The sequence below is a fragment of the Alexandromys fortis genome, unplaced genomic scaffold, assembly GCF_014885135.2.
Source record: "Alexandromys fortis isolate MF-2015 unplaced genomic scaffold, M_Fortis_MF-2015_v1.1 scaffold_31, whole genome shotgun sequence".
Classification (NCBI taxonomy): domain Eukaryota; kingdom Metazoa; phylum Chordata; class Mammalia; order Rodentia; family Cricetidae; genus Alexandromys; species Alexandromys fortis.
The window spans coordinates 1,839,159-1,861,476 of NW_026067974.1; the positions used below are offsets into that span (position 1 = coordinate 1,839,159).

At 43.7% G+C, this 22,318-nt stretch overlaps 1 protein-coding gene and 1 long non-coding RNA gene across 3 annotated transcripts in view; one reads left to right on the plus strand and one right to left on the minus strand.

The window, feature by feature from the left end:
* Window positions 1-22,318, plus strand: part of LOC126510281 (uncharacterized) — a 279,138-nt gene that overhangs the window by 27,261 nt on the left and 229,559 nt on the right. The gene's annotated exons all lie outside the window — the stretch shown is intronic.
* The window catches only part of Ankfn1 (ankyrin repeat and fibronectin type III domain containing 1), a 322,416-nt gene continuing 321,409 nt past the window's right edge, over window positions 21,312-22,318 (minus strand). Inside the window, exon 20 of the mRNA XM_050156778.1 lies at window positions 21,312-22,237. Within this exon, the coding sequence (XP_050012735.1) occupies window positions 21,438-22,237 (800 nt within the window). The 3' untranslated portion in view covers window positions 21,312-21,437. The remainder of the gene's footprint in view (window positions 22,238-22,318) is intronic.

The window sequence follows — 22,318 nt, forward strand, 5'->3', positions numbered from 1 at the left end:
GGGTTGGTGGGGATCAAATCTAGGTCTTTGTGTATGTTAGACAAGCCCTCTATTGGCCAAGTTACATACTTAGCTTCACTATCCTTCTTTTAGAGTAGGGTAAACTGAGGCACTGTTATACAACATCATAGACTGCACAACATTCCTGACACTTTCCATCCTCCAGGCAATTTTTTTCCCCTCAGAAGCCATAGTTGAAACCATTTAAAATTATGGAGCCAGAAAAAACTTGGATTCAATTCACTGCCTTCTATTTCCTTTGGTTTCTCTAAGCCTCAGTTTATGCATCTTTAGAATGGAGATCAAAGCAACAACAGGATAACTGGGGTGGTGATGAGAATAAACCAGATGTGGTCTTAGCTTTGTCATGCGGTGCGCCTGTCTAGAGAGAGCGGGACTATTGACATTTGTAGGCCAGGGTCTCTGAAGGAGTCAGCCGGTTCATGGGGAGCCTAAGTGGCCTCTCCGAGGGGCAGCTGCTACCTTGGGGGCTGTGCTGTTTGTGCTGGGCAGCGGTGGTTTCCAGAACTGAGAGTTCTGGTTCCTCTACTAGGAGGCAGAAATATTTAACATAACACAGTGACCTCACCAAGGCGGCAGCAGATGCTACCATCCATAAACAGCCGTCTGTTCAGGCCAAGCCGGCCCCACGTGCCACAGGTAGACGGGGAAAGAGAGATTGAATTGTTAGACGTCCGGCAGGAAAGTAACACAGCCTTTACTCATAACTTTAAAAAGCAGGTCCAGCAGGTTTTACATCGGAAAGGCGTGGAACAGGACGAAAATAGGACAATAAAGACACTTTCTTTTTCATGGGGAATCATCCTCCTATCGCTCTCCCGCCCAAATTCTTCCTTTCCTCTAATCACCCCCCCCCCCCCCCCCCCCNTCCCCCCCCCCCCCAGTTCAGCATCCGTCACTCCTATTTCCCACCCGCCAAAGAAACATGTCAGGCTCCAATTAGGCAGACCCAGATCCATAAAGGCACACTCTCCCCAAATGAGCAGAAATATTCCAGCTTAAAAATGTATATAAAATGTTTATGAAATGAGGAGGGCGGAGACGCAAACGTTATTGTCGGAGCTGGCCGAAGGTAGGCATGAGCACACACATCTGATGGCTTTCTTTGTGACCGCCATGTAAAATGTGTAGACCTGCTCCTGCTCCCTCCCTGGAAGGCCTTCCGTTCCCTGCCCCCGGCCCCAGCTAATGTGCGCGCCTATGCACACACGTGCGCGCACGCATACAGGAAGACACATATAAACGCACACACTCGCTGACTGAGGAATCCAGCAGAAACAACAGGCCAGGAGCTTGGTGTTTTAGTCCATTGTTTTCAATTCTGTGCACCTGTACCTCTTGCCCGGGTCTCCCACCATATTGTCCCTGTCTCAGCCCTCAACACGGAGATGTGTGTTGCCGAAGAAGCCACACATGATACAATTTGGTTTCCTCGGGAATTTGAGAGGAAAACCTCTGTATCCCTGTCAATTGGGTTTAATTGCATCCTTTAGGTCCTGGACATATTTCACCTGCCATGGATTTGTTCTGGGGGACCCCAGCATCTCTATCTAGTCCTTCTTTTCCTGACTTCAGAAGCTACATGCATGGTAAACTTGAGGCCCTTTGCCCTTTGCAGGAACAAGGTCGTGAGGTGGGTGTGCGGGTGGGAAGTTCAGCCTGGGCTGCTGACATTCTGGTGGCTAAAGGGTGGGAGGAGGGGTGGGCTCAGACTCTTGGTGGATGACGAACTATTTCATGTATCTGACGTTTAGCTGCTATGGAATCCTATTTGCAAATGTTAAGTAACCTAGTCAATGTGGTCCAAATTATCAATGGCAGCAGGGGGAATGTTGACTGCCACAAGTTAGGCTTTGAAGAGATTTCTGGGTTCCTGGTGCAATGCCTTAAATCCAATTTCCATTTGCTGGGTTTCTAAATTATGGAAGGAAAAGGATTGCAAAAACAAAGTAGTGGCTTCTCTCTGGTGTGTGTGTGGGGAGCCAATGCAGATCCAAAAAAGACCCACAGGAAAATCATCCCAGGCCTTGCCCAAACATGAGAGTAACCATACGCAGCTACCCAGAGGAGAGAAGACTCTGAAGTCAGTGGTGGCTTCTTGAAACATGAAGAATGAGTTGATAACAAAGAACAAAGATTCTAAGCTCATTTAGGCCAATAAAGGGTGTCTTATAAGGATCCCTGAAAGCCAGTGGGTCTGTCTTTGGCTGAACACAGGGAAGTCAGTACTTAAGCCTTACAACCGTTCCATTTCACTCTCATATGAAGGTGATCATGTGCATTTCCTCCTGTTTAATTGACCTTCTACCAGATCCATCTCAAGGTTACCATTTGGTTTGTCCACTGTTGCATAATGAATGACTTCCGATCTAGCAGCGTGAAGATAGTGTGTGTTTGTGAAGACCTCAGGGGCAGCTTATCTGGGTAGTTTTAGTCTAAGATATGTCATGAAAGTACCATCAATATGTTGGTAAGGACGGCAGGTAACTGAGACTTCAAAGAGCTTTTGGGAGATCTGCTTTGGGGATTGCTTTATGGCTGGCTCTTGGCAGAGGCCTCAGTTTCTCACCAAATGGGCTTCTCCATAGAACTGCTTGAGCTCCTGTGAGTGTGTGTATGTGTGTTTGTATGCGCATTTTTGAGTATGGAAGTCAGAGGGTGATATCTTTCCCTATCACTTTCTACCTTATTTATTTATTTTTGATACAGGGCCTTTCACCAAACGTAGACCGAGACTGAACTTTCATTTCCTGGCCACCTAGACCTGAATGATCACACAAACACTATATGAATTACAACACTGGCCAAAGCCTCAAGCATCTTCCTAGCTAGTTCTTATATCTTAAATTAGCCCATTTCTGTTAGTCTATGTATTGCCTCATGGCTGTGGCATTACCTCATCTTCTACATGTCTTCTTCCCTCGGTGGCTGACTGGCAACTGACTTGACTCTGCCTTCTTTTTCTCTGTATCTTTGCTCAGATTTCCAGCCTGACTTTACTCTACCACACTGTTGGCCGAAACAGCTTTATTCATTAATCAACGAAAGCAACACATATAGAGAAGGACATCCCACATCAACAAAAATTGTCCAGGCAAGGGGCCAGCAAGCTTGGTAATCTGCTTATCTCTGCCCCTCTACCTCCCAGTCTGGTATAAATATACTGGTCAGGGTCCAGATATCATGTGAGTACCAGGGGTCTTCATGTTTTAGAGTAAGCACCCTCTCAGCCATCTCCATAGCCCCTTGAGCTTCTTGACATGATGACCATCTTCCTCCCTAGAGCCAGGGATTCAAGCAAGTGAGCAAGGCAGAATCCGTAATCTCTTTAAGACCTAGCCAAATCTGCTATCTTCTAGTCAATACATGGATATTAAGCTCAGTCAACTTACAATGGGAGGAGAATTAAACCATCACTCTCTTGTTTTCCTTTCCAGTGCTGATAACTAAAGCTGGTACCACACACATTCAAGGCAAATGTTCTATGATAGAGTTACATCCCCAGTCCCAACTCCATCTTTTGAAGGGAGGAGTATCAAAGAATTTATGGACTTACTTTCTAGTGACCACTGTCATAGCCTTACTTCAGGGTACTAAATATAGATATTCATTTAACAACCATCGAAGGAGCCTTTCTAAAATTTCACATAGCTATCACAACACCCCTGACTCAATATTTTTCAAATCCCTGGGTTATTCTGTATCCGACTTGGTACACACACACACACACACACACACACACACACACACATACATCTTTGGGTTCTGTTTATAGTCTGATAATGAAACTAAAACATGTTTTCTAGGCTGGATCAATGGAAAAAATAGAATTCAGCATAATTGCTAGAGCTTATTAATGCGTACTAAGCACAGAGTCTGGCATCTAGTAGGTGGTCAATTAATCTTTAATATTGAAATAGTGAACTCATTATAAAGATCTTTTGAATAGACTTCCTTCTATATTCGGGCTTTAAAGAGCAGCTTTTCATATTGCTGCTTAGCTTGAACATTTTACTCAAAATGCCCCAAATTGATCTCACTCCAACCCCCGAAATACTTTGTCTAACTAAGAGTTAGATTGTTTAGTAGTTTTCTTTTTTATTGTATTTATGAATCTGTGTATTCACTTCATCTGGATTTAACTTTGGTAGGTCGTATGCATCTAGAAATTCATACATTTCTTTTAGATATTTGAGTTTAATAGAATATAAATTTTAAGAGTATGTCCTTATGGTTTTCTGAAATTCCTTGGTGTCTGTGGCAATGTATCCTTTTTAATCTTTAGTTTCATTAATTTTTGGATCTTCTCTCTCTCTTGACTAATTTGGGTAAAGATTTGCCAATCTTGCTAATCTTTTCAAAGAATCAAATCTTCGTTTTGTTGACTCTGTGTAGTGATTTTTGTTTGCTTGTTTCTATTTCACTAATTTCAGCCCTGATTTTGATTATCTTTTCTTATCTACTGTTTGCGGTGTTGCTTGCTCTTGTTTTTCCAAGGCTTTCAGGTACATCATTAAGTTACTAATTTGAGTCCCCTCCTTCCCCTTCTTTTTGCTTCCCTCTCTTCCTCCTTTTCCCTTCCCTCCCTTTTTTCTCCATCTTCCTCTGTCCCCATCTTCTCCTTTATTAAGACTTTTAGAAAAGGAGATTCTGTTGCCTCCTACAGCTACCTGTTCCCAGAGCTCAGCATCTGGATTTTTGAGAGAAAAGAGTAAGAAAGATGATGGGCTGGCAGAACAGCTAAGCTGGAAAGAATTTATTCTTGACCTTTTTTTTTTTTTAAATCAGGAACCAGATTCCTTTTTTTCCCCCTTTGTGGTGGGAAGAGTGGGGTCAGGAAAGTTGGTCACAACTTCAGTCTTTGGATCCAGTAGAGGTGACCATTCTGAAAATCAACATAGACAGGGGTCAAGCCTGCACAAATGTTGATATCTGGGGCCAATTAAGAGAGGTCCTTTGGATGGACTTAAAGATCTGAAGGGAAGACTCTCTGATGTCCTTGCTCAAATTAGACATGGCCAAATTCTGGGCTTTAGTTTATGTTCATCTCGAGCTACTTTATGGTTGTTTTTAAATTACAGAAATATTGTTTCCTTTAAGTCAAATAATTCAGCCTTGTGTGAAAATGCTAATTCTAGCTTCCCCTTCTCAGTCTAAACTATGAATGTAACAGCTCATGTTTCTTTCTGAGTTTACTTCTGGGTGTAGACATACAACACACCTATGCTGCAATAGGATTTAAAACAACTAAGCAAAAGTAGACAGGATCCATAAAATACATTTCATCCTCCTTGTGTCTCCTCAATACATCAAGGTATCATTCCAGGTCAAGAGAAACAGATGGCTTTTCAAAAAGATGTTTTTATTTGTTATTATTGTGTGGGCCTATGAGTATGTGTGTGAGATGTATGATCTCTCCATAAACACATATACATATGTGTAGATAGATCTGATGTGGTCACAGGACACCTGTTAGAGTTGGTTTTCGCCGATGTCTGTGGGTTTAGGGATCGAGTCAGGTGGTCATGCTCATCCAGCAGGTACTTTCACCCTGAGTCTTCTGGTTGGCCAAAACAAAACGGAACGATGTCGCTCATCGTTTAGCACTGTGCCATGGAGGAAACAGAACTGCCCAATTCTTGGGTGGTTTGCGTTAGCTTTGACACCATCAGCAGCTGTAATGACATGCAGCGTGGTCATGCCTAGCTCCTTGGGATGCTACCTCTGTGTGACAGGTTTCCCAAGACAAGAATCTGGTGTGCCTAGGTGCCTGTTTTTGTATTATTTTACAGTAGTTTCTGCTGCGGCAAATTGTGTCTTCTTTCCAACCCTCTGAACCATTGTTCTTTTTTGTTCATATCATAGCTACTTTCCCAAAGTGCTGACTTGGTTGAAGAAAAACCCAGGAAAATGTATCGGCTTGCTGTTTAGACTGGCTTTGGAGTTGATTTACAGATATGGGTCATGTTGAGATTGGTTATGTGTGTTGTTGAGTATGTAAATGCATGTCTTATATTATTTTGTTTTGCAAAGAAAAGATTTATTCTTTTTTTATCTTATATGTATGAAATTTTGCCTGAATTGTGTAATTGCACCATATGCATGCCTGGTGCCCTTAGAGGCCAGAAGAAGGTGTTACAGATGTTTGTAAGCCACCATGTGGGTGCTCACATGGAATCAAACCTTGGTCCTCTGGAAGAACATTCAGTGCCCTTAACCACTGAACCATCTGTCCAGCACCACTTCCTGAGTGCTAGGATTAAAGGCGTGCACCACCACCACCCGGCTCATGTCTATGTATTTTAACTCAACTGGAATAAATGTAAGGACTAACCATATGGAAAGTTCATTGTAAAGCAAATCAACTAAATGGATTTTAGTAGGGAGGTGTGCTACAATAGAGAATACATAAAATTTAAAGTTGGAAGACCCGGAAATCACCATTTCTCTCCCTATTGGTGATGATCTTGTAAAGCTGATAACTTTGTAAGGGTGCCAGTGCAGTTGTGGTGCTTGCCGTTTGGGGCGTGAGAATTATAAGAAAAAAGATCACTGCAAACTGCACAGACCTCACAAGGGGTTTACATGTATTGAACGGAAGCAAGACACTTCAGAGGAAGGTGCCGCTCCTAAAACAACCAAGGCAAAACAAAACAAAACAAAACAAAACAAAAACAAAGCCAGAAAGAGGCCGCCGACGTATTTACCACGCTGGAGAGGTCTTCAAAACACCCAGGGAGGCAAAACACCCAGGGAGGCAAACCCTAGTGGCACCGCAGAGGGGCAGGCCAGGTCTAATGGAAGGAAGCTGAGGTCCGAGACTACTGTCACACACATTTCCATTTCTCCACTTGAGGATCCAGATCCCCTTACCAGTTAAGAGCACGTTTTTGGTGGGCATTGTTTGGCTTGGTCATGGATTTATCAGGTCTTTTTGATGGATTAGGGCTGTTTGTCACAGCCTTATGCTGAAGAACCTTGGCATGACGATTCCCCTCCTTCTTTAGATTTGTTTATTTTATGTGCATGAATATTTAACCTGCAAGTATGCGTGTGTTTGGTGCCTGTGGCAGTCAGAAGAAGGCATCAGATCCCCTAGAACTGGAGTTACCATTGGTGAACCATCATGTAGGTGCCGAGCACCAAAAGAGGGCCAGCTACAGGAACAATAATTGCTCTTAATCACCAAGTCATCCCTCCAGGCCTGTTTTCTTTTTTTGCTAAGACATGTAATTCATTAGTTTGTGGTCCTGGCTTCAAAAACTACAAACTCAACGTCTTTAAGACTAAGCAGTGAGTGGTTTGGGTCATCATAGATCATGATCTTCATAGCTGAGTAGCTAAAACTATCAAAATATGTTATGTCATGAAAACTGCTTTTCGTCTATCAACTCCTGGGGGCTATTCTCAATTTCTTCACTTTGGTTTTGTGGAAAATGAGTGGTCTATGAGCCAGGAGAAAGGGTTTTCACATGAAAAATAAGTGACTACTCTCCCCAATGAACAGAAAGGGGGAAAAAGAATGGCAGGAAGAACTCCCTTCATTTTCCACCCATCACCCTAGGCACTCATTTATAATCTTAACAATTTTAAAATAATGTTATTATATGTTAAAATTTATAAAGTAGCATGGTATACCATCGAAGGCTATAATCGTCTAATGAGCTCTATGCTTTGGGCTATACATACATGGGCATACACACAGGTATCCATGCACACGCATGTGCGTACACATATGCACACACTATGCAGGATCTAGTAGAAGGAATTTTTTTTTTTTGCTTAGCTAAAACATGCTATTTACACGGCAGCAGTGGTCTATCCCTTGCATTGTTTTTCCCTTGGACCTTGAAGACCACGAGTGGGTTCTGTTTTAATGATAAGGGGACAGGATTCCCTGAGAGATAAAGTGACTTTATTAAAAGACTATGCTAAGTGGCAGTGTCAAGATCAGAACCCATGCTGGGCCCATTCTAGAGGCTCTGCTCTTAGCTGCCATAATCTTGTCTTCATCCTTTTGCCCTAGTGAGTGGTTTGAGATGATGGACTCAATCTCCAGCTGCCTAAAATCCTCGAGAATTCCAAGGAAGCAGCTGTAACCTCAAGGGGCCAGCGGGGCTTCCTTCTGGGAGAAGCTGTGTGCCTTGGGTAGAGAAAATGAAGGGTTTGTACTCTTTGGAGCATTTCGATGCTCTTGGGGATGCCATGTGAAAGCCTTGTCTGCACTAGGGCTGTCTGTTTAACAGCTGAGCCCGCCCCCTCCAATTAAAGTATAATGAATCTGCTAAGACTTGTGGTCGGGCGTTTGGGGTGTGTGTGTGTGTGTGTGTGTGTGTGTGTGTGTATAAAGTGAAGAAGTGTGAGCCCAGGAGTCTGCCCTGGGGTGAGAAGAGAAAAGAGCCGATCTGTATGAGCCCTAGCAGCCGGCAGCTCTCCCTGAGCTGTGGCCTGTACTGGGACTGCTGGCCAAAGGAGTGCTGGAATGGCTTAGCCGTGCCTATGTGCCTTTCGCTGTCCTGTCCGGGGTAAAAACATCACATCTCTAGAGGCCTGCGCTGGAGCACAAACCCATGTATTGTCTGGCCCCTGGCAGGCTGGTCTGTGGAGGGGACACTCTAAGAGCTCTATTTTAATCTTTTGGAGCTGGGCCAGGGTAGGAATTCAGCTGCCAGCACCAGGCTCCCCACCCCCATACTCTTCCCCTACCCCCTGCCCCTCTCCTGGTTTCATTCCTTCTGACCTCCCATCATGAGAGGTGCTGGTGTTCTTTCTTTCTCCCTTTCTCTCTCTCTCTCTCTCTCTCTCTCTCTCTCTCTCTCTCTCTCTCTCTCTCTCTCTCTCTCTCTCTCTCTCCCTGCCCCTCTCTCTGAAACAGAAACAAACCCCAGTCCNAAAAAAAAAAACTAGCAGGGCTCTTTCATGGATTTGACCTCCCAAAGTGTTGCAGACCAGAGCTCCTCAGTAGGCTACTTGGGGCTCCAGGCTGGCAAGGGGCCAACCCTTGAATCCTGAGATTTACCTCCAGATGTATGTGCCTCTGTGCTTGTGTGGATGTGTGTGTTGTATGTGTGTGTTGCTTGTGTGAGCTGGGGATTCTCTATGTGTGCTTGTATCTTTCTGGCATGTTTTTCCTTCTCGTGAAGAAAATGGATGGTAAAAATGCCAGGGAGTGAGACAGGGAAAAGAGTGCCCGCGTCCATAAACCTCTTCCCCTCTGCCAATGTGTCCCCTGCCCCTGCTCACATAGGTGTGCCTCTACCAGAAGCCCTTCACATCCTTCCAAAGCCAGGCCCTACTGAGTCTGTTTCTCTGGGGACGAATGGATCCCGTAGAGAGACCTTACAAATGGGTGGGTGCTAGACTTCTACACAGAACTTGAATTCCTCTTGCTCTTTCATTCCTTGTGTGACGTCAGGTAGGTGATTTCCCTGCATAAGCCTCAGTTTTCAATTTATAAAGCTTGGGTGATGCTACCCACTGCCCCCAAAAGTAGAAAGCAGAAGACTGAGAGGCACTCAGTAGGTGTCCCATAGGTTGTTGGCTTCTTTCCCACTCTACCTATCTGATCTGTTTCCATGAGCAGGCTCTCAGGAGGCAGCTAGACCTGGCTCCTAGCCTTGGTGAAGAAGCCCTCAGCTGGTTTGGAAGGGCTATGTTCTTCCTGAAAGGGTGGAAGGGTGCAGAGGGTGTGGTTCTTTCTCTCCCACCCAGCATCTCCCATCTCCTCTCACCCCCATCCTTCTGGCCTCTGTCAGTGATGTGCATTTTCCCTTCTGTACCGACCTCCCATACTGACTCACTACCTCAACAGGGTAGCAACTTCCAAAACAAAACTTTTTCAACCAAGGAAAATATAACCACGGGGAAGGAAACATTTCAATATCAGGCCTCCCGGGAGCCGAGGAAATGGGCTAAATGTTTGTCAGAAAATGATGCCGTTCTGACTTCACAGCCTCTGTTGGGGTCAGAGAGAGAACAATGCCTGGCATTGGGCTTCAGCCAAGTTGGAAGAGTTCAAGAAAGATTGAAGTTGGTACTCAAGCTGGTTCAAACTCATAAGAGTCAGATGTAAGGCCAACATTGTATCTCAAAGCAGTCCTACTGTGAGATGATAAATGTCCCACAGAGAGGACCCTGTGCTGTGTCCCTTGACTGTGTCTAGTCTTCTCTTCCACCTCAGAGGAGATGCCTACTCCAGCCTTGTTGTCTGGCAAAGGGGCCTGCTTGCTTCATGACTGGCTTCTGGGAAGTGGCTAATGGGAACACGTTCCATACTTAATAATAGTGCCCCCTGGAGTTGGGCAATGCTTTGACCCTTGCTGGGACACTCCAGGGAAGGGATCTTATAGCAATGATCAGGCAAGATCTAAGGGAACAGCTGGTGGGGAGTGCTGGTGCCAAGTTAGATGTCAGGGAAGGTCCAAGCCATATTCCAGGCCACTCCTACTACCATTGCACAGTGACCGGAGAGCCAAGGCCCGGGAAATTGAAACAGGTGGAATGGAATTGTCTTCTGAGCGAGACTGGGGGCCAGCAGCAGAACGCTGACTTAAGTCCTTCCACAACAAAGGACATTTTATGGAAATGGAGGAGGCTCTCAGGATGCCCAGCCTGGGTTTCCCACGGGTTCTTTTTTTCCCCATCTATGATAGACCCGGTGTCACTTCCTTACCTTCTAAAACATGTGCTTCCCTATCCAGAGCAAGAGCACAAAGAGTATAATCAACATAGAAATAGCCTGAGAACCTTTGCACATCCTTGGTGGTTACTCAACCTAAGATTTTTACATTCGTGGAATTTCAGAGCTGAGAAAGAGTTTGCATATCTTATAAGCATTTTCAACTGTGGGTACAGAGAAGAGTGGGGTGTCTCCTGTGGTCACAGATAGCCTGGTTCCTGAGCTCCCTGGGGCTTGTAGAGAAGAGGATGTCTACATGCTGTGTTGTTCCAGTTCTCATATCTCTGATCATGGTGCATGTGTACGTATGCCTGTGCATAGATGTTGCCTGTATCTGTCCGTGTGGAGTGTCGGTTCTGGAGGGAGCTGCCAATGGCCCTTTTATTTTGCTTTTCAAAGGATCCAATTCATTGGCACATAATTGGTACATTGGAAAGCTGGAGGGTATGGGGTTCACTGTCTGTGCCCTACTCTTTTTACTTATGAAATAGAGACAAATGTTCTTGTCTTGGGGCTGGCAAGGTGGCTCAGTTGGTAAATAACTTGTCTTTCCAGTACGGGGGCCTGAATATGGATTCTAAGAAACCGGATAAAAAAGCCGGGCATGGTGGCAAGTACTTGCGATCCCAGTGATGGTGAGGTTGGAGGTAGAGGCAGGTAGATCTTTGGAGCTTGTTGGGTAGCTAGCCTAGCCTACTTGGCAAAGTTCCCGGCTAATGGGAGACCTTGACTTTGAAAATTAAAAGAAGGTGTCAGAGAAATGACTCCTGAGGTTTTCTTCTGGTTTCCAGAAGTACACACTCCATACACCACACACACACACACACACACACACACACACACACACACGTGTGTGTCTTGTCTTGTCTTGGTGACCTCCCAGAGGTGGATGACTAGTTCAAACAGGATGTCACTTCAGAGTATTTTCTGAGTGTGTCGGAGATTGTCGTTCTCAAGAGCTGAGTAAGGAAAAGGCTTTCAGGCCTTCTCCGAGAGTTAGCTGCAGTAGGTGATGTGCCGTCTCAAATCATGGTGACGTTTGAATACTTTCTGAGGAGCAAGAGCCTACATGGTCTGTCACAAAGGGCACAGTTCTGTTTCTGCTCAGGGGGTCCACCCCAATCCCATTTCTCTGAATATGTGTAGGATGCATTGTGGGGTTTTTTTAAGTAATGCTAAAGAAATAATTTCAAGGTGCCCCGAGGAAGAAGAACTGAACTTCATCAGGGCCATTTTTGTGAGCTCAAGTCTGGCTGCATTTGGCAAGGCCCCGAATCCATTTTCTACAGAGAAGTTAACCTGGTTTTAAAGCGCTCTCTTCTGACTTCTTGTGGTTATCAGTCTGTCTCCCATTTAGTAGGTATTCATGGCAAGAGCTGTGATGTGTGGTTAGGGAGGGAGTGATGACTGGCCAAACAGGCATTCACTTTTGACTAAGAGGCTCTACCTAGTGCAGTACCCGCTTGGTACCTCCATCCCTCTAGCCGATGCCTAATACCAGTACCGTCTCTGGAAAAATGACTGAATGTAATGGCTAACAAGACAAGCCACTATAAGGTGAGGATGCCTTACATCAAGAGTCATGCACAATGTAGTTTTGAAATTAAAAAAAAATTATTGCAAAGTTCTAACTTCCTTGACATCATGTAAATATGGGTGTCTTAGGGTTTCTATTGCTGTGAAGAGATACTATAACCATAGCAACTCTTACAAAGGAAAAATATTTAATTGTGTTGGCGAACAGTTTCAGAGGATTAGTCCATTATCATCATGGCCGCATGGTGGTGTGAAGGCAGACATGATGCTGGAAAGTAGAAGAGAGTTCTTATATCTTGACTTGCAGGCAACAGGAAGTGGTCTGTCTCACTGGGTATAGCTTGAACATAGGAAACCTCAAGGCCCAGTCCCACAGTGACACACTTCCTCCAACAAGACCACGCCTCCTATTAGGGCCACTCCCTTTGTGGGCAGCTTTCTTTCAAATCACTCCACTCCACTATACTACCACTACTTTTGCTCCTTTTGGGGGCAGGAGACTTGTAGCCATATCATAATGCAAAAATGCATTCAGTCCAACTTCAAAAGTCCCCATAGTCTATAACAGTCTCAAAGTAACTTAAGTCTAAAGTTCATAGTCTCTTCTGAGAGTCATGTAATCTCTTAGTTCTAATACCCCGTCAAATTAAAAACAAAAAGCAGTTCACACACTTCCAACATATAATGGCAGGATATACAATTAGCATTGTGAAACCTAGGGAAGGGAGCATAGTGAGGAAATACTGGACCAAAGCAAGACTGAAACCAACTGGGCAAAATCCATGTCTAATGTCAAAACGCTCTTCAGATCTCCAACTCCTTTCTGTTTTGTTGATTCTAATATATTTCTTTCTCTTGGGATGGTTCCACTCCCTATTAACTGATTTTTTTTTTTCACAAATATTACAAAACTCTGGCATCTCTACTATCTCCAGGTCTCCAAAGCAATGCAGGCTTTAACTTCATAGCTTCACACAATGGCCTTCCTAGGCCTCCATTTAGGGACATCCCTGACACTTGCCTGGCCTCAGTGGCTTTCCTTTGTCTCAGAGAAAGATTGCAAAGCCCCGTTCTTCTATCCTTATCTCCAGAACCACTTGGCCAAAGCTGCCAAGTTCTGCTTCTTACAAGGGTTGGAACATGGTCCCCTCTTTCAATTACACCTTCACCAACTTTCTGTTTTTGATGGTTTCCTTCATGACCTAAGCTTGGATGTCCTTGAACTTGCCAGGCTGGCTTCAAACTCAGAGATCTGTCAGCCTCTGCCTCTGGAGTGTTGTGATTAAAGGTGTGCACCATCACACCTGACTTTAAGCTTTCCTTGAATTCCTTTTCACAAATTGGAGATTTAGTTTGGTGGGATCTTGACCTGAGGTCACCCCTCCCTTTATCCCATTTCTTAATCTGTTTACCTCCATGGACACAGGATTTAACTCCATTACACTTCCTGGTCTTCCTTTTCTTCTCAAATTTTACATTTTCTTATTTATCCTGCTGAGCTTGCTCCTTTTCATTATAAATCTTCATTCAAGTTACCACTAACAACCACACAACAGAGTCTATGCTGGGCTGTGTTGAGATTTCCTCTGCCAATGGAATTAATCCCAAACTCTTCACGTTAGCCTCAGGCAGACTCTTCTGACAAGGGCAAAGGGCAGTCACATTCTTCACCAAAATATTCCAAGAATGATCGCTAGGTCACATATTAATATTCTCCTGTAAAACCCATTGAGCCAGTCCCCCACAGTTCAAATCACCCTCAGCACCATTGTCTTCCAAGCTCCTACTGGTATGGCCCATTAAACAGTGCTTAAAGCATTCAATTGCTTTTCTAATCCACAGTGCCAAGGTGTTTCATATTCTTTAAAACACAAAATATGATCAGGCCTACCACAGCAACACTCCAGTTTCTGATCCCAACATCTGTCCTCTTTAGGGTTTCTATTGCTGTGAAGAGACACCATGACCACAATTCTTGTAAAGGAAAACATTTAATTGTGGTGGCTCACTTACAGTTCAGAGGCTCAGTCTATTATCATCATGGTGGGACATGATGGCATACAGGCAGACATGGTGCTCAAGAGGTAGCTGAGAGGTCTACATCTTGCAGACAGCAGGGAAGTAAACTAAGACTCTGGATATTATCTTGAACATATGTGAAACCTCAAAGCCTGCCTCCACAGTGACACCCTTCCTCCAACAAGTCAATACCTACTCCAACAAAGCCATACCTCCCAATAGTGTAACTCCTTTGGGGGTCATTTTTTTCATACGACCACAGTGAGCAAGATAACTTAGGTTGTTTTCTTCTTTGTCTTGACAGTCTCCCTAAGCAGAGAAAAGCAAACATTTTAACTTGCCTAATTCTTAGGTTGTTTTTTTATTTAAGTTATGGAGAAAAGTGAATTATTTCTTGTTGACAGGTGCAAATACTAAATACTAAATAGGCACACTGTTATCAAGAGGGCTAAAGAGTCAATGGAAACGTGTTTCTTACTTAGCCAGTAAAATTTGGAAGGCATCCCCTTACCCTTTATACTAGCCTATCCCTTCCCATAGTATCTCCTCCAGAGGGGCACAGAAGAAAGGGCACATTAAAGAGCAGTGTCATCTGTTTGGTTTGAAAACGAAAGCGAACTTTTATTTAAAGACAGAATTAAGAAAAGAAAGTAGTGGTTTACTTAGAAAGATGACAATTTACACAGAGAAAACAGCGTATTTGGCCAGAACAACAAAACCAGCCTTCTGAGGCTGTTAGGGAAGCCGACCACAAACATGCCAATAAAAGTTGTGTGTATGTGTGTATGTGCATGCACGCACACATGCACATTTGTGTTGAAAAGATTACTTACTGTAAAGCAGCCTAAAACAAATATGGTCCAAAGCAGTAAGTTTTTCTTGGAGTTTCAGGAGAATCTTTGTGCAGGTTCCTGGGATTAAAGTAATCGCTGTAGGCTTTTAGATATGGTAAAAGTGTTTAAACTCTGCCAGGAGGCATGTGGGGAGGAGGAGCCTTACACGGATGGAAACAGAAGGAACACATGAAGTATCAGAGATAGAGCAGTCATGCAGAATGCACTGGGGGTGTTTAAACATGCATACAAAAGAGGAAGCTATGAGTTCCAATAGCTAAGTTGCGTCCTCATGGGAGTATTTACCATTGGTAATCTGATGCTGTATTTTCAATACTTGGCAATAACAAATTAGGCAAGAGAAATGTCCTGATGCCACCAACGAATCTAGAGCCAATTGGGTAGACTTTGCTGACATTTGTCAGCACAATGTCCCAAATAATAGCTTCAAATTTTTAGTGAGAGATTTTAACACGTCAGGTTGAAGGCATTTTTATTTTATTTTAAAATTTTAGTCTTCTGTGAGACATGGAAAAAGCATTAGGTAAGCCAGTTACTGAGAATTCTATTAGTTTATCATTGAGTGGACATTTCTCCACATTGAAGACAAAGTGTTCACAAACTGCCCTTAGAACATGAAAAAAAATCATGTGAAGAGTCAAAAATATGTTTGCTTTCTTTATGCTTGACATAGATCTCCAACAATATTGTGATAAGTCATCAAGTATATTTAATGCTTATGAAACAAAGTCATTCCCTTGGATAGCTAAGATTTCTTATGTTGACTTTTTTTTCTTGAAAATACAGAGAAGCAGGTAGGAAACTATCAAAAATACTTGCCATTAAAATATTATCTTAATTCTTGTTAATTCCTGACCTCTTTCTGGAGAGGCATGCATTTTGCCAGTGCTGAGTTTGACTGAGTGTACTGGCCATTAACAATATCCATTTGAAAGGTTTACAAATGTACATACTACAAAATGTTATTGTTTCAAGATTGGAGGTCACACTGAACACATCACACAGGATTCATTTGCATATTTACAGAGGTATAAAGCACGGTAAGTTGTGCAGATAATGTACTGAAGCCTAAATTTTTACATTCACTTCGCTCCAAACAGAGGAACAGGAGACAACGTTCTGAACAAATAACAACCAATCATCAGTCAGATTAGTATGTACATAGCAGGCAGAAAGCAATCAAATCCTGCCTAGTAGAATGTCAATTACTATTTCTATGAAATAGCTCACATATTGTAATAACATATGCATACATACACAAACACACACTTTAATTCTTTTCCATCACAAACATCATACAATGCTTATGATCATATGCATGGACTATCCCCACACATCTGGTTTGCAACAAGGCAAGAAGCAACCCAGAAACTCAGATGACAATAAGTTGCCAGACTTGGCTTTCTAAGTTAGTTGTTAGTTAATGCCGACTATGAGGATTTCATCAGACTTTCCTATGGATTGCAGGAAGAAAGGCAAAGAGCAGTAACTAACAGCTTCATAACACTTGCAGCTAAGTTAAATATTGGCTTTTGTTGAAATTTAAAAGTGTTTACAATTGGGAAAGAAAGACCTCAGGGCAATATTTAAAACAACAGCAACAAGAACAACAGCAACAAGCCTTCTACTTCCTTTATCAAAATAGAACTTTTTTTTTTTTTAAATCTGCTTTCCCAATTGTTAGGTAAATCCACTTATCCCGATGAAGGACAATTTGACAAATTCATCACCAATAAGAGCAGAAGATACAGTTGAAACACAAATATAACTACTGTGTGCAGATGTGGTGGAAAAACCAGAGACCTGAAATATGGCAAAAATCAGTGCTTCATAAACAGTCAATGGATTTTTCTCTAAAAATACTTTTTGCTAATGGCAAAGTCCAACACCTCAGAAAAACTCTGAATAAAGATCTTAGCATGAGTTTCCAAGCTATACAACATCGCTTTATACACTACCCTTGTTGTTTGTAAGGCTGCGTGGAAGTTTAGCATAACAGTCATGAGCCATGTGTTTGGACAACTTTTGAGAAGTGACCAGCAAAGAAAGACAGTTTTTCCCATATCTGTCAAACTACTTATGAAGAGATACCATTGCTTCCCAAAGAGTTTCTTTAAATGTTTCCTTAAAGGCATACGAGGAAGCTTCGATTTGCTTCATTGAACCATCTGGAAAACTATGTAGACTTTATGAAATTGATACGTTTGCTAAGAGTGCTCTCGTTAATCCGTAACTATCCACTCTAATCGGTATTTTATAGTTTAATGACCAGATATGCAAAGATGTTCACTGTTACGGTAGCTCTTACCCATTAAACTAAGAAACTGTAGGTAACAGCGTCCTCTCACTACTGGGGACACACTCTGAAATTAGTGACTTCCGAGCGTTAGTGTCATAATCATAGTTCTGAAGTGCACTGCCGACCCCTTGGCAGCCCGGAGTGACCGTTCTCGGGGACAACAAGTACATCGTGGGTTGAGAGAGAGTGAGGAGCAAGAAGGTGCCAATGAGCTGGGTTTTCGGCTACATTTTCTTGTCCTAAAGTTGTCTTCTGGGGGAGGAGGAGCTCAACCTTCTTCAGGGTACATGCTTGGATGTCAGGAGAACAATGAATGGAGAGGGCAGTCTCCTTTCCCACTTGTCTGGCATGATCTCCTGGCAAGGATGGGGTAGGTGTTTGCCAGGTGGCTCCCAGACAAGGTCTCTTTAGGGGAACACAACAAGGCTTCAGTCACTGCTGTTCATAAAGTGCTTTGGGATCCTTCAGGAAAAGGGGGCTGGCAGGATATTATTTGTAGCTGGCTTCAGGTTTTGAACCAAATGGAACCATTTTCTTCAGTATAATTATTGCTTTGAGTGTTAGTGAATGCTCTGAAAGCCCAATGGAGCTCATCTTTAAGTACCCACTTCTCAAAATACCCCTTTTCCCTGGAGTTAATGGTTTTAATTACTGTGCCCCAGGTAACCTCACCAGCTAGAGGACGTGATAGCCTTGTTTTGTGAGTGGTTGCATTGACATTTTCATTTTCTAGGGTGTATTCTCTCACGAATAGATGGCAGGAGTGCAGCTAGAGACCTCTAGCCAGGCACGCGCTGTCTGTCTGTCTGTCTGTCTGTCTGTCTGTCTGTCTGTCTACGATAGGCTGCTCCCTCTTCAATAGATTCATGAGATGATGTATGGTTTGTGTGCGGCTAGATTCTTAGATTGTGAGCTCTCTGTGGCCTGGGAGTTGGTTTTGCTGCTGATTTTTTGGTTCTCTGTCCAGCTTTGAACATAAGAAAGCATGGGAGGGCCACATGTTTTGATTTTTAAGGATCCTCACAAAGGATAGGAGATGGGATATTCAGGTCTGAGTAAAGCAGGTTGGTAAAACTGGAAAAGAGACGTGGGGTAGGGATGTTTCCTCAAGAGCCTCTAAAATTGTATTCAAAGAGAATAAAGGGTACATTTATCATATTCAAAATAAAACAGACACAATCAAATAAAACAAAATATCAGATAGTCTAAGTTCCTGATGTATGCGTCATCAAAATGAATGAATACAAAACTGAATTAGAGAGCAAAGTCATTTTTCCCACAGTGCATTAACTTCAACTGGATCCACAAGGTTTTCCAAGTGGGGTCGGGATGAACCTGGTTCTTTTAATAAGTAGGTGATTATTGAGGTTATCACCTAACTATTTAATGTGAGAATGTTGTAAGCAAAATGCATTTGCAGTTGAGTTAAGCATGTCCATTGAAGTCTACTGCACATTAAGCATCCCAAGGACATGCCTCTTTTTCTCATGGAAAATGAAAATATAACCAAGTAATGTCATATAAACTAGTGGGTTTTGATTTAATACAGTTGGGTTTAGTAAGCCAGAACTTGCTGAGATGAAGGTTAGTGAAGTGGGTGAGCCTCTGATCTGACTTCTTGTTGAAGACCCTCTATATAATTCAGTGGTAAATTACCCCCTAGGTAGTCAGGATCAGCGTCCCTTGACATCTCTATCTTTGGCAGTTCTAGCAATTCATCTTCCAAATGCATCGAGGGTGTCCAGTTTATCTTCTAATTAAAAGCAAAAATCCAATGTAGGCACACTGTCATTCCTATTATTCACAAGGGGCTAAAATTTTTAAATGGACATCTCTCCTAAACTTGGGTTTTAATTAGTTGATTTATATATCTATTGATAAGATTTGTGTTCTCCAGCAATAAAGAGCTTTGTGATATTGGAAACTTGTTGGGTTGGATTTGGAATAAGAAGTAGATGCTTTTATGAAAATAAAGAAAGCAGAATAGACAATCACTAGTTGACAAAGTTTGTACCAGTTTCTAGGGGTATCTTTATAAAAGAAGTGCTTTTGAGTTTTATGACATGAAGTCAGTTCTTGCAACCTTCAGGAAGTCATTAAACCCCTCTATCCTTAATTGGCCTCCTCGTCAGGCCAAGGACTTAAGACACACACCCTCACTCCTTCTATATACATAAGCCACTAAGATATGGCCAGAGAAAGTCTAGACATTTTATTTATTTACTTATTTACTTACTTTCTTATTTATTTACTTTGGTTTTCTGAGACAAGGTTTCTCTGTGTAACAGTCCTGGCTGTCCTAGGATTTGCAGACTAGGCTGGCCTTGAACTCACCGAGATCCATCTGCTTCTGCCTCTCCAATGTTGGAATTAAAGGCAGGCACCAGTATACTTGGCAGACATTTTAATCAAGATTCTTTGAGGGTTCACTGAGCATAAAATCTGTTAAAAAAATAAAAGACTGGGATCATGGCTATAGTTTTCTAATGGCCACAGGCCCTGGCCAAAGCTTTGCCTTTTAGATGGGGTAATTAGTTATATTTAAATCATTTTATTTTTATGCAGAGGGAATCAGAAGAACACAGTGAACATGGGGTTTGTATGAACTTCCAGGAGGAGTTAGGGCTGAGGACAGGAACAGGACAACAAGGAACAGTAGTTAACCAAAAGGCCTGTTATGCAGAAAAGGACTGTTTAGAATATCAGTGAACTGAACGGGTCTTGGCTCTAAGAGAACTGTGCCTTTCTTGAGTAAGTAGTGTGTGGTTTCTGTTTGAGTTTCTCACCTATGAGAATTTCAGGTAGGAGACAGTATGACTACAGAAGCTTTTCCAGCTGTTGGTGTGTACATGCTTGGCACAAACACCTGGCCAAAGCTACTAAAGCAAGGTTTCCTATGTGGCCATGGGCCAGATGACCTGGGGTGGGGGAGGACCTCATGTTCTGAGGAGCATGATGAAAATAGAGGGTAACCACCCCAGCCCTGAACAGTCTTGACCAGTGATGAGGGGGTGAAGGATGTACCTCTGGTGCTTAGAGGAACCCCCATTACTACCTGACCATATCTGGGGGACACATTCTTGTTCAGTAACTATTTGATTAGTTTAAAACATGGTACATATATACCACCATTCTAAACGGTACAGCCACCATGGACCCATTTTGTTTATTGTAAAGAAAGGATTTTAGTTCTTTTTTCTTTTCCCCTTTTTGTTGCTGTAATCCAGACCTTCTCTTAACTCAGCCATCTCCTTGCACTCTGGAATAATCTACTGTTCATTGTCAAGACGGAATGGGATCTGAGTGTGCTGGAAGGGCTTCTTCCTGCCTAATTTTGTCTCGCAAGACAGGGCTAGAAAAGAAGGGTCCTCCACTTTGGTTTCTGGGGTTCTCCAGATAACACTAAGTGAGGAAAAGGCCAGTCCAAGGTTCGCTTAACCAGGTGAGTGCTCATGGATTAATTGGACTCGGGCAGCCCCGAGAACCCTGCCCTTTGGAATGTCCTTGTTTAGCTGAGGAAAAACCCTGCACAAGTCTACTCAACCCCTTGCTCTCGAGACACGGCATGGGCTTCTTTTCACCAAATTCTTCCGAAAGTTTGGATTGGTGGGAAGAACTGTGCTGTTCTTATTTTCACTGACTGAACTTCTTTGTCAGCCACAAACTCACAAAAGAACTCTAAGCCCAGGGTTGAGATTACAGAGACAGGTGCAGAATTAAGTGTTCTCCTTGGGCTGGCCTAGCTTCTTAACCACAGGTGCCACCAAAGAGTTGTATATTTGCATTGGGGGGGTCTCAGATATCATACATTTTTCTAGGGTGAGGAGGGAACAGCAGTGGCAACTCTTGCCTCCCCACTCCTCTATCCTGTCTCCCACTTTGGAAAAAAAGAGCCTTGTACATGTCACCTTTGAAATTCTTTAAAATTTTTTGAAATTAGATAGGGGAACACAATGGTGCAGGATATGGTGATGGAAATGCAAGGAATCGTGGGGGTGAGAGGGACAAAAGATAGCTGACATGGGCCGTCCTAAAGCATACTACTTAGTATTTCTGAAACCGGGGACGTGGGGTCCGGACTCATCTCTGAACTAGTGGAGCTCTGCAGGCTGGTACGGCCTGCGGCGGTAGGCCTCAAACCTGTCCACAGTTTTGCGTCCTGGCCCACGAGTGTGTCTGGGTAGGATTCCACATAGACTCTGTGCACTGAACGCCTTGGATGGTTCTGGAGGCAGCTCCTGCGCTCCTCGGGGAGGCTGGCTGCGTGGGTCAGAGGCAGGCCCCGGGGCCCATCCACCACAGGTCCAGGACCCTCTGCTTCCCCAGGATCTTGAGCCAGGCCACTGGCCCGAGACTGGTGCTGCGTGTAAAAGCCTTCTGAGAGCGACAGCGACTGCGTCTCGCTGTGCATGCGCAGCCAGCGGTGGTGACGGCTAAAGCCACCATAGTGCTGGTGCTTGCCTGGCTTGCGCTTTCCCAGGAAACCCAGTGGCGGCCGAGTGCCTGGCACCATCTTGGCATGGTTCTTGGGTGCTAAGCCCGTGAGGGTCAGGCTGTGGAGAAACTCTGCACACGAGTGGTCGGTGTCTGGGCCCTGCACTGGGCCCTGAGGGTCCTGGCCAGGCCCCATGGAAGCCTTCATGTCGTGCACCTGTAGGACATCTGGGGCGCTGCCACTGAGGCCACTGAGGGCCTGCTGGGCGATGTCATGGGATGACAAGTAAACCAGGTCCAGGTCTCGTGGGCTCAGGGCATCACTGGAGTCGTAGTCACTGTCAGTGGGGAGGAAGACTTCTGAGCAACCTTCTTCATCGGAGCAGGGCTGTGACTCTGCAAAGCCAGGGACAGATGTTAGAAAGGAGACAGACCCTTAGCAAGGGTCTGACTCTTGGGCTTAAGAGGGTGCCACCC